General features: G+C 45.2%; 1 protein-coding gene across 4 annotated transcripts in view; it reads right to left on the reverse strand.

Moving 5' to 3' along the window:
* Positions 1 to 13,227, reverse strand: part of FAM184B (family with sequence similarity 184 member B) — a 77,887-nt gene that overhangs the window by 22,131 nt on the left and 42,529 nt on the right. For 3 of the 4 annotated variants that reach the window (XM_053402768.1, XM_053402767.1, XM_053402766.1), the window contains exons 5-7: positions 11,390 to 11,590; positions 4,174 to 4,284; positions 2,900 to 3,001 (exon numbers count right to left, since the gene is read on the reverse strand). In XM_053402768.1, coding sequence (XP_053258743.1) covers positions 2,900 to 3,001; positions 4,174 to 4,284; positions 11,390 to 11,590 — 414 coding nt within the window. The remainder of the gene's footprint in view (positions 1 to 2,899; positions 3,002 to 4,173; positions 4,285 to 11,389; positions 11,591 to 13,227) is intronic. The other variant, XM_053402769.1, reaches the window with a different exon arrangement.

A 13,227-nucleotide genomic window follows, 5' to 3' on the forward strand; every position in this document is an offset into this window, starting at 1 on the left:
ACTGCTCTCAGCTGGGAGTGACACTGTCAGCAAAATGCAAACTTTCCTATATGCTCTATAGAGGCCCTTCCAGTTGTGACATTTGAAAGAATGGCGAATTCTTCATTGCTTATGCTGTGCTCTCTCATAACTTGAATGGTACCCTGCTTTTGGGTTGTGGTGCCAAGAACAATGCTGGACAGCATCTTAGAAAGCAGAGACATCACCTTGCCTACAAAGGTCTGTGTAGTTAAAGCTATGGTTTTCCCAGTAGTGATGTATGGAAGTGAGAGCTGGACCATAAGGAAGGCTGATCGCCGAAGAATTGATGCTTTTGAATTATGGTGCTGGAGGAGACTCTTGAGAGTCCCATGGACTGAAAGAAGATCAAACCTATCCATTCTTAAGGAAATCAGCCCTGAGTGCTCACTGGAAGGACAGATTGTGAAGCTGAGGCTCCAATACTTTGGCCACCTCATGAGAAGAGAAGACTCCCTGGAAAAGACCCTGATGTTGGAAAAGATTGAGGGCACAAGGAGAAGGGGACGACAGAGGACGATGGTTGGACAGTGTTCTCAAAGCTATCAGCATGAGTTTGACCAAACTGCGGGAGGCATTGGAAGATAGGAGTGCCTGGTGTGCTCTGGTCGATGGGGTCATGAAGAGTCAGAAACAACTAAACAACAACAAATGCAAACTGTGCTTTCCCAAAGGCAAATATTTCAATCTAATGGCTCTAACAGGATGTGATGAAAGGCAACAATCTGATCAGCCACGTCTGTAGGCACTGCTAGGTCTCCCAGAGACAACTTCTTTCTCCTCAGGGAGCTTCCACACAGCAGTTTACTGTTGATTCGTGGCTGCTCACACACACAAGAGTCACCCAGTGTCTGCATGACATTGTCCTCGTCAAAATGCCATTCCATATTATTTCCTCACTTCTTCAATGGCTACGGTTTCTGCAGAAATCCAGAAGGTAAAAACAATGATGGAAATGACACATTTGGATTAAAAGGGAGGGGGGAGAGAATATGAGATGGCATTTTGATGAAGATGTCATCAGCTAGAATAGATGCTGCAGAAAACTTTCATGCACGAGAAGTCCACAATAAATGCCATGTGGAAGAACCTAAGGTTGCCAGGATACAACCTGAAGATCAGCTCTACCATTTTGAACTAAATCACTTTATCACTTTAAAACCTGGAGCCATAGATGTTAGAATTCCTGCTCCATGATTGCAGTCATAGGATTGTTGTCTTTCACATGACAGTATATGTTTTGACTCCACAGAGTGGGAAGTGACAGAAACAGGATGTTTGTGTTACTGTGTTCCGTGAAGTGGGACTATTGTCCTTTGTTCTTTTTCCTCTTTGCTGTCTGATGCTAGAGAGAGAGGGAGCCATGCTGCAGTGCTCCGTGTGTGTTTATATGTACATAAAGTAGATTAGCCAAAATGCTGAGTTGCTGAAGTCTGTTACGCAAGTTGCGCAAACTCTGTGGATCCCTAAGAGTGCGGGTGTTGGTTGGCATCGGTCGCTATGATGTTTGGGCTGAAGAAAGCTTTTGAAGCTCCCAAACGATCGACCAGGAGGGAGGGAACATGCCAGTCATTATCAGCTCCATCTGGTACGCAAGCTGAGACCCTACCTGCCGGTGGACTGCCTCGCAAGAGTGGTGCATGCTCTAGTTATCTCTTACTAGGACTACTGCAATGTGCTCTATGTGGGGCTACCTTTGAAGGTGACCTGGAAACTACAACTAATCCAGAATGTGGCAGCTAGATTGGTGACTGGGAGCGGCCGCCGAGACCATATAACACCGGTCTTGAAAGACCTACACTGGCTCCCAGTACGTTTCCGAGCACAATTCAAAGTGTTGGTGCTTACCTTTAAAGCCCTAAACGGCCTCAGTCCAGATACCTGAAGGAGCATCTCCACCCCCATTGTTCTGCCCGGACACTGAGGTCCAGAGCCGAGGGCCTTCTGGTGGTTCCCTCGCTATGAAAAGCCAAGTTACAGGGAACCAGGTAGAGGGCCTTCTCGGTACTGGCACCCGCCCTGTGGAACACCCTCCCACCAGATGTCAAAGAGAAAAACAACTTCCTGACTTTTAGAAGACATCTGAAGGCAGCCCTGTTTAGGGAAGTTTTTAATGGTTTTTTTTATTGTTTTTTAAATATTTTGTTGGAAGCCGCCCAGAGTGGCTGGGGAAACCTAGCCAGATGGGCGGAATATAAATAATACATTTATTATTATTATTATTATTATTATTATTAGTCTCTTCCAGGGCCCTACTCAAGTGTAGGCTGAACTCCTGACAATAGGTGCAGAGCCTTATTTAGCAGTTTGTTATTGATAAAGCAAAACTCCCAAGTTCCAACCTGGCAATGAAATGGTGCTGATAAATGAAATGGTGCTGATAAGTATGATTCAACCAGACTGAAACTACCTATCTTCCTTTGCTTTCTGAATAGCAAAGCAGTGTTATTTCACTCACACAACAAGAGAAGTCATTAATTACAGCTTCTCCCTCCCTTGCAAAAGGAAACAGAAGCTGACATTTAATTACCCCAAGAGGGTACTCAGGTGACAATAATCCCCTTGTTGGAATCAACAGGAATGCGGGGAAAAACAGGTTGAACTTGCAAACAATAAACTTGTAATTGAAGTTGCCATAGACCTTATAGAATTAATGTGTGAGTGACGATTATGCGAGAATCTTTGCCAAAGTAAGAGCACTGCAGGATAGTGTATTGCCAAATTCCTGCTGTGTGGAACCTCCATTTTGATTCCTATTAATTTTCAGAAAGCATACTGTGGAAATGCTAACAGGCTCTAGTATGGAAGCAATTTAGGTTACAATACGAAGTCAGAAAAAGCTGGCTTGGCCCTTTAATGACCAACAATGTCCACACCTTACCTCCTGTTGCCGCTCATGAGTTTTTCTGGCATGGGATTTAAGAAATTCTGCATATTTGGGGATGTCTCGGTTTTGCCTGATGAAATTCTCTAGCCTTAAAACCTAAATTAGCAAGATAAAAAAAGGCACTTAACATGGGGAACATACACTGAGGCAACATCTGCTTATCTGATATAATCCTAATAGTTCCAGACGAGGTTCACCTCTCATTACGAGCAGGGCAAGCCTGCAGAGGATGCTTTTTATAGTGGAATCCTAACCATATCTACTCAGAAGTAATGCCTACTGATTTTAATGGGGCTTAAAAAGTAAAGGTAAAGGGGCCCCTGACCATTAGGTCCAGTCGTGGCTGACTCTGGGATTGCGGCGCTCATCTCGCTTTATTGGCTGAGGGAGCCGGCGTACAGCTTCTGGGTCATGTGGCCCAGTGGTACCTATTTATCTACTTGCACTTTGACGTGCTTTCGAACTGCTAGGTTGGCAGGAGCAGGAGCTCACCTCATTGCGGGGATTCGAACCGCCGACCTTCTGATCGGCAAGTCCTAGGCTCTGTGGTTTAACCCACAGCGCCACCCGCATCCCTTTCAATGGGGCTTACTGCCAGCTAAATAGGACTGCAGCCTGAAATAATGAACATACACATTAGGTGTGGAGCCAAAATTTGGGCTGGTAAAAGCATACCCTCCTGCCCCCTTGTTGCCCAGTCAATAAACCATGGGAGACTCTCCCCTTATCTTTCCTCCCCTGCTCCTCTTCTTCCTGATGCATGCTCTGTTTGTGTCAAGGCTTGGCTGCCAGAAGCAGAAAACAATATAAAATTTGACTTTTGCATGGAATTCACGTATGATTGGCTGAGAATTGGTGACAAATGCAGTTCATTTTCCTGGATTGTTCTCCAACCTTCATGGGAGATAAACAGTCACAGTTTTGTACCTCTGATCATTTTAATAGCAAGAAATAAAACCTCCCAGCCATAAAGTTTTAAAATATACTGGGCAGATGATGCCTTGGAGAGAGCAAGCCATTTTTCTCTGGATCATATACTGCACAGAGTTGCTGGTACTATTACAGAACCAACTCATTCTATCAATAAGGACCCTATTTAAATGATGATCAGCATAGTCATTTTTTCAGGCTATAGTTTCAGGCTATAGTCTTGTGAAGTCCTTCTTGAAGAATAAGTTGAAGCTTATGAATCCCATCAAGAGTTTTTCAGGTAGAAAGAAAAACTAAAATGGCTTGCATGATCACAGATGGATTTATGCTTTACACACCTCCAGAGAACAGTCTTCCAGCTTTCCATTTATTGCTTCTTTTTCCTTTTGTAGCTGTCTTATATCATTCTCATATTTCTTTTTTAATTCCTCTATCTGTATCTGAACCTCCTAAAATTGAAAAATCAAGCGATTGTCATATTTGAACACTATACAGCAAAACAATGCGTAGAGGCACAGGGAGAAATATTTAACATGTAAAACACACACTCAAAACAGATACACCAAACCCAAAGGAACGAATAACACTTTTCTCATTTCTCAAATCTGGCATGTGGGAGAACATTAAAAGTATCTGAAATATCCCCATCTTCGCAAGAACATTCAGTTGTCTCAAAAGTGTGTGCGCATTAAGGGACTTTGGTGGGGTGGCTATATTTTTATATTTTTTGTGTGTGGCTGCCACCTACCACTCCAACAATGCCCCTGGGAATGATGCTATACCATGACTTCCCAATGCTAAGAAATAACCTTGAATAAATTAAATAAAATCAGCTGCTGCTGCAGTAAAAACTGACAGGTTTGGGAGAAGGCTAGGCCAGGTAGTTTAGGAGCAGCTGCATTCTTGGGAACAAATTTCTCAACCTAAGCATATTAGTACACTCCCACTTTCACGTTCTACAGCATTTCATAGTGTTGCATTTAATAAGATTGCAAACCCTCTTATTAGGGAGCAAACACCACTGAACTTGCTGGGACTTACATCTGAGTAAACATGCATAAGATTTAGATTTGTCTAGTAAAAGGTAAAGGGACCCCTGACCATTAGGTCCAGTCGTGACCGACTCTGGGGTTGTGGCGCTCATCTCACTTTACTGGCCGAGGGAGCCGGCGTACAGCTTCTGGGTCATGTGGCCAGCATGACTAAGCAGCTTCTGGTGAACCAGAGCAGCGCACAGAAACACCGTTTACCTTCCCGCCAGAGCAATACCTATTTATCTACTTGCACTTTGACGTGCTTTCGAACTGCTAGGTGGGCAGGAGCAGGGACCGAGCAGCGGGAGCTCACCCTGTCACAGGGATTCAAACCACCAAACTTCTGATTGGCAAGTCCTAGGCTCTGTGGTTTAACCCACAGCACCACCTGCGTCCCTATAGATTTGTCTAGACAAGCCATCAAAAAGAAGAAAATGAGAAATGCACCAGAACCGTTTTCTCTGAATCATTGAGCTCCCCCCACCCCGAGTAAAACCATTCATACATAGATGAGTATAATTAGGCTTGCCAAGTTGCAACTTCAAATAGAAGCCTGTACTTTTAACAGGTCAGATTGGTATGTTCTGTAGAAGTGCCCATACCACAGCATTTGATCTGTAGAAAAAGAAAACTCAAGGTTCAAGTCTGCCTAAAAAACCAGGTCACCTTCTGGTTTGGAAGTCAATTCCTTTATTCTTCTATCTGTGAGAGTTCTTTGCACTTTCCCAGTGTGACACAAAAAACTGCACTTCTCACTTGCCCAGTATACCTTCTCACTTGCCCAGTATACATCTCCAGCCCCATCATTCAGCCTGCACACCGAGGTCCAGCTCCGAGGGCCTTCTGGCGGTTCCCTCCCCGAGAGAAGTGAAGTTACAGGGCCTTCTCGGTGGTGGCGCCCGCCCTGTGGAATGCCCTCCCACCAGGCGTCAAGGAAATAAACAACTATCCGACTTTTAGAAGACATCTGAAGGCAGCCCTGTTTAGGGACGTTTTTAATGTTTGATGGTTTATTGTGTTTGTAATATTCTGTTGGGAGCTGCCTAGAGTGGCTGGGGAAACTATTATTATTATTATTATTATTATTATTATTATTATTATTAATCATCATCATCATCATAATCCAGTCATTCAAGAGTTGATGGGAAGTTCTCCTGCATAAGGTTCCACTGAACTGAGCTGAGCAGAGCTGAGCACGAGGTGTGTGAAAGTGCTAGAAAGGCAGGCACAACTGCCCCCTTCCTTCCCATGTGATGCTCACTGCTTGTCCTACCACTCCGATTTTCTGGGCATACTGCTAAGATGTGTATAATACCCAAAGCCAACAAGTATCATAAAGGTAAAGGTAAAGGGACTCCTGACCATTAGGTCCAGTCGTGACCGACTCTGGGGTTGCAGCGCTCATCTCGCTTTATTAGCCGAGGGAGCCAGCGTACAGCTTCCGGGTCATGTGGCCAGCATGACTAAGCCGCTTCTGGCCAACCAGAGCAGCGCACAGAAATGCCGTTTGCCTTCTCGCCTGAGCGGCACCTATTTATCTACTTGCACATTGATGTGCTTTCGAACTGCTAGGTTGGCAGGAGCTGGGACCGAGCAACGGGAGCTCACCCCGTCGCGGGGATTCGAACCGCCAACCTTCTGATCAGCAAGTCCTAGGCTCTGTGGTTTAACCCACAGCGCCACCCGCGTCCCAAACAAGTATCATGCTACCACACAAATCAGTTATTTAAACTTCTGAGCCCTGAGCTGAATGCCTAGCTCACAGAGTCCATTGGGAAGCTACAAAAGCTGAGTGCTCATTTACAGTGGAAAGAGCTGAATGTTCATCTTGTATGAATTGCCTTAGGATATCCCTATTTAGTATACTAGTGAACTTACTCTTCCTGCTTGCTGATGGAATACAATATTTCAGCCTGATCTTGAAAGACTATGAATTGGGGAGGGAAGTGGGGAGGGCCGATGACAAGGGCTTCGTCCCTATGGAGACCGATAAATTTCAAAGCAGAGCAGCTTAAGATGATTCAGAGCAACGAAGCAAGGCTCTAAGACGTACTGAGCAGAAGCAATAAAAAGGAGAGCCATAACACCCGCAAAGGGAATAAGTGATGAGAAAATTTAGATTTAATCTGAGGATAGCTGCAGTAAGCAACAATTCAAAGGGAGAAATGGGTTTCTTCCCCTAAAAAAACAAAGGTTCCTATTCAGCTAGAAATAAGTTGCTCTTGACATTCCTGGATAAAACACAAAGATTCTTATACATAAAACTACCAGGGATAGAAAACACACAAAAACAACTATGGATGTCTCCAATATCAGAAGCCGAGATTAGGGAAACAACCTCAAATATGGCAAATGGTAAAGCACCTGGGCTAGACTGCTTTCCAGTGGAATGGTATAAAACATATTATCTAAGTGACAGGAGATCAATGTATCAGTTATATGATGAGATCTTTAGAGAAGGAATCAGCTCAGCAGTATTTAGCCAGGCTTATATTACTGTTATTCCAAACCTAACGCAATGTGCCAACGATCGCCCAATTTCTTTGATAAACATTGATACCAAAATCTTAACAACGATATTGGCAAATAGACTGCAAAGAGCAAGATCAACTATTATTAAAAATGACCAAACAGGGTTTATAAAGATGAGACAAGCTGCAGATAACATCAGACTTGTAGTGGATTTGATACATTTAAACGGGAAAGGTGAAGATTTAGCTATACAGTGGTACCTCGTGTTAAGTACTTATTCCGTTCCGGAGGTCCGTTCTTAACTTGAAACAGTTCTTAACCTGAAGCACCACTTTAGCTAATGGGGCCTCTTGCTGCCGCCGCGCCACCGGAGCACGATTTCTGTTCTCATCCTGAAGCAAAGTTCTTAACCTGAAGCACTATTTCTGGGTTAGCAGAGTCTGTAACCTGAAGCGTATGTAACCTGAAGCGTATGTAACCCAAGGTACCACTGTACATGTGCCTCCGGTTGCGAACCGGATCCATTCCGGAAGCCCGTTAGCAACATGAAAAGAGTGCAACCTGAAGTACCGTATCTGCGCAATTTGGCGCTTTGTGCGCAAGCACGAAGCATGGTTTAGCGCTTATGCACATGTGTGAGTGGCGAAACCCGGAGGTAACCCTTTCCGCTACTTCCAGGTCGCCGCGGGACGTAACCTGAAAGAACGTAACATGAAGCAAACCCAACATGAGGTATGACTGTACCGGGGTAGGCAACCTAAGGCCCGGGGGCTGGATGCGGCCCAATCACCTTCTCAATCCAGCCCGTGGATGGTCCGGGAATCAGCATGTTTTAACATGAGGAGAATGTGTCCTTTTATTTAAAATGCATCTCTGGGTTTTTTGTGGGGCCTGCCTGGTGTTTTTACATGAGTAGAATGTGTCCTTTTATTTAAAATGCATCTCTGGGTTATTTGTGGGGCATAGGAATTCATTCTTTTCCCCCCTCCAAAATATAGTTCGGCCCACCACATGGTCTGAGGGATGGTGGACAGGCCCACGGATGAAAAAGGTTGCTGACCCCCAAGTTATACTATGTCTAGATGAAGGGAGCAGGCAGGAGTAGACAGCAAACCAGCCCAGAGGTCATTTGCTCCATCGCCTGAAAAACTTATGCTGCTGAGACACAGCCTACCTGAATTTCCAAGGTCATTTGCCTAATAGTCCCATCAGTTGACAAGATAGCTCAGTTGTGGAGAGTGGTGCGGATAACGCCAAAGCTGCAGGTTTGATCCCCGTAAGGGACATATTCCTGCATTGCAGGGAGTTGGACTAGATCAGGCATAGGCAAACTCGGCCCTCCAGATGTTTTGGGACTACAATTCCCATCATCCCTGACCACTGGTCCTGTTAGCTAGGGATGATGGGAGTTGTAGTCCCAAAACATCTGGAGGGACGAGTTTGCCTGTGCCTGGACCCTCAGGGTTCGTTCCAACTCTACAATTCTATTATTCTAGTCAGCAAACCACAAACACCCAACGGAAGCCAGAAAGACCCAGCCAAGGGGAAAAACCCCAAAAGCCAAATATCAGTACAAGTTTGTAAAAAAACAAAAAAAAACCCTATGGCATGTAAGACCGTTATGGACTCTTGAGACAAATCCACAGCTAGACTTGTGGTAGGGCAGACTTTGATTAATGGCTAGTCTCTGTTCCAATGCACGTGAAAGCAGAATACTGCCCAGACTGACGCTTCCCTCTGTGTGATTAATTTCTGTAGCCACCGGGTGCTGGAGCAAGCCAATGGCTTCAGTTAAAGCACACTGCAAACTCCTACCTACAGCATTTCTGCATGAATGCTGGAGTTACCAGGGCAACCAGTTTGCAATAAGTGGAAAGAAAGTCGACCTGGCTGGCTGGGAGTGAACTATGGATATAGGCACCAGCTCACTTTGATCACAGTTTGCAGCTGGTTGGCCAGAGATTTCTGCGCAGTTGGACAACAATCTTGCAGTAGCATATGTAGAGAGAGACCAGGGCTACAGTACAACTTTCCACTATTACTTATGTACTGTACATGTATTGAACTCACAAAAGAAAAGAAAAATGCCATTCCAATGCAGAAAGCTCTACATCAGGTAAGACCAAGGTTTCTAAATCCCCTCCGACAAAACCACCACCAGCATCAGTATTACTAGGTGGGAAAATCTTCTGGATATAAACTGGGTTTGCCTGTTGGTGAACCAAGAAGAGGGAGCTGACAAGGCAAATCTCTGTGGGGACCACTAAAACAGCCCATCCAACATTCTGACTAATTTTCTTTTCAATAATGATGATGATTTGTTAACCCCAGGCACTCGGGCGGCTTCCAACATATATAAAAATATATTAAACATTTAAAAACTTCCCTATACAATTGCTGCCTTCAGATGTCTTCTAAAGGTTGAATAGTTTCTCATCTCTTTTCCAGGAACGAGGGGACACTTTTGGTGGGGAATATATTTAATTCTTCATTAGTTTCTACTCCTTCTTTTGGCTTGGTCCCCACGGCAGATGACAATTACAGATTTAAAGATTCAGGGCATGGGCCCCACAGACAGAAATATGCATAGCATTTGTGTATGCTAAAATATAGGCATAGGGTAAAGGTAAAGGTACCCCTGCCCGTACGGGCCAGTCTTGACAGACTCTGGGGTTGTGCGCCCATCTCACTCAAGAGGTCAGGGGCCAGCGCTGTCCAGAGACACTTCCGGGTCACGTGGCCAGCGTGACATTGCTGCTCTGGCGAGCCAGAGCCGCACACGGAAACACCGTTTACCTTCCCGCCAGTAAGCGGTCCCTATTTATCTACTTGCACCCGGGGGTGCTTTCGAACTGCTAGGTTGGCAGGCGCTGGGACCGAGCAGCGGGAGCACACCCCGCCACGGGGATTCGAACCGCCGACCTTTCGATCGGCAAGCCCTAGGCGCTGAGGTTTTACCCACAGCGCCACCCGCGTCCCATATAGGCATATATAGATGCAAATTTAAAACTTAAATGTCACCAGCCAACTCATTTCCCCTTCAAATCTCTCCAGACCAATTTTTCAATTACTCTGCATCCCACTTCAGATCATCCCCAATTAGTTTCCCAGCAGATTGTTCTCCCAATCAATTACATTACCCACTGATTTCCCATATTAATTACCCCCCAATAACCTCCAGGTGTCTTAAATTCACTTATTTCCCCAAATAAACAGCATAACCCAGATCTTCTTTCAATTCAGGTCCTGTCCCCCCCCCCCCCCAATTATTATCTATCTGGAACCACATAGGACACTCAAGCCAGGAAGGGGGCCTGTGAATTAGGGCAAGACATTTTGCCACCTGAGGCAAACCACAAAATGGTGTCCCCTCCTCTCCATAGAAGAGAAGTAAGTGAAGATCTACAACAGGAACAAGAGGGGAATAAATATATACATTGGGATCTTCTGCTCTTGGGGATCCTGCTGCCTGAGGCAGTTGCCTCACCTTGCCCCATGCATGGGCCGGCCCTGGGGCAAGCCTCTCTTGCTGCTTATGCTGAAGAGGAAGGAGCTAAAGAACCTTTTGCCCCATCCAAGGGCAAGTCAGTGCTGCCACACCTCTAGCCCTTCCTCGCTTCAAGATAGGATTCTTGTTTTGAAAAACAAGCTGCCAGCCAGGAGGATCATACCAGGCTTGAAAAAGCAAGGACCCTAAAACCTGTAGTTTGGAGCACACATTTGCAATCTGCATTGTTTGTGGCAGCGATTACATTAATCACTGCACTGTCATGACGAGAAGCACGGGCGAGCGACAGCAATGCCGGGAATACAAGAATCCCGTCAAGGGTAAGCTAACCTTCCTTCCTTCCTCTCTTGCAAAAGCTTTCATTTCATCGGAAAACATCAGCTCAGCTCCTTTTTTTAAAAAAGAAAAACACAGCAATAAAATCCTCGTTGTGATTTAAAGCTCCCTGTCTAGTAAGAACAATTTAAATGATGTCACCATGACTAAAGAGATTTAAAGGAACAGATGAATCACAGCGCACTATTAATAGAACAATCCCACCTTGTGCAGTTTTTTTCTCTCGGCATCCATGGAGGCTTGGGCTGATTTGATTTCAAGGCTGTGCTTCTTCACAAGGTCTTCCAGACCTTTCACCAGCTGCGCTTTCAAACGAATCTTCTGCTCGCCCGGCTCGTTTTTGGTTTTGCGGAACTCTTCCCTGTGCTGCGGCTTAACAGCGTCTTTTTCCAAACCTGCCGTTACCTGGAGTGACAAGGCGCAGCCACATCAATTAAAGTGACCACAGAGAAAAGGGTTAACTCAAGTAATAAAGAAAATGCACACATATAAATGCCAGCTATGCAGGTAAACATTTATCAACATAGGGGAGGCTATTGAAGACAGGCAATTAAATAAGAGACACTACAACTAAATCAAGAGGTCTTTCATTCTCTTTTAAAGCATACATTGGGGTGAGATTGGAATACAGTGGTACCTCGGGTTACATACGCTTCAGGTTACATATGCTTCAGGTTACAGACTCCACTAACCCAGAAATAGTACTTCGGGTTAAGAACTTTGCTTCAGGATGAGAACAGAAATTGTGCTCTGGCAGCGCAGCAGCAGCAGGAGGCCCCATTAGCTAAAGTGGTTAGGTTTCAGGTTAAGAACAGTTTCAGGTTAAGAACGGACCTCTGGAACTGTACAGTGGTACCTTGGGTTAAGAACTTAATTCATTCTGGAGGTCCATTTTTAACCTGAGGTACCACTTTAGCTAATGGGGCCTCCCGCTGCCACCACACCACTGCTGCACGATTTCTGTTCTCATCCTGAAGCAAAGTTCTTAACCCAAGGTACTATTTCTGGGCTAGCGGAGTCTGTAACCTGAAGCGTCTGTAACCTGAGGTACCACTGTATACAGATAGATCTCAGGGTGATTTGCAGGAGATTGCCAAGTGTTCCTGATTCCCAATCGTTTAACAATAGCAGAAAGAAAATTATTTCCACCACCTAAGTGAGGCTGCTGGAATGAAGGGAGCCAAGCAAGGATGGACCGGTGTTTGAAAGGACAGCGAGCTCAGCTTAGTTCTGGTACTGGCAACCAATTCCCAGCTCTTTCACTCTAACTTTCACCCCAAAAACAGAAAAGCAGATCCAACAAACTGGAATTCTGCACACCCCTAAACATCAACAGGGAGAACGTCTGCAGAAAGTTGGACTGTCACAAAGTAGACCAGAACCCTTGTCCCTGATGTGCTAGCACCCCACATGCAGTCTCGAAGCACTGGGAGTCTCGAGATGGAGATAATAATTTATAATAATAATAGTTTCCCAGCCACTCTGGGCAGTTCCCAACACAATATTAAAACCACGATAAAACATCAAACATTAAAAATTTCCCTAAACAGGGTTGCCTTCAGATGTCTTCTAAAAGTCGGATAGTTGTTTATTTCCTTGAAATCTGATGGCAGGGAGTTCCACAGAGCGGGTGCCACTACCGAGAAGGCCCTGTAACTTCACTTCTCTCGGGGAGGGAACCGCTAGAAGGCCCTTGGAGCTAGACCTCTGTGTCCAGGCTGAACGATGGGAGTGGAGATGCTCCTTCAGGTATACGGAGCTGGACCTCAGATAATTCCAGCTAGAGCGTCAATACTTTACTCTTTAAACCATCATATTTAAACCATAGTGGCTTGCCAAAAGAGGGAGCCACTAGACCAGGGGAAGCCAACATCAATAACAAAATGGAGCCCAAGGGCATCAGAACATTCCAGAAGCGCAGAAAGAACTTGGGCACTTCCAGGTGGTTGCTAATTTTGGATGGGATTCAGTCACATGCCAGCAAATTCATGTCTTGCAATTACGAGTTGGTTTGAAGATCTTGTGCCACAAACACTTCCACC

The sequence above is a fragment of the Podarcis raffonei genome, chromosome 9 (assembly GCF_027172205.1).
Source record: "Podarcis raffonei isolate rPodRaf1 chromosome 9, rPodRaf1.pri, whole genome shotgun sequence".
NCBI lineage: Eukaryota > Metazoa > Chordata > Lepidosauria > Squamata > Lacertidae > Podarcis > Podarcis raffonei.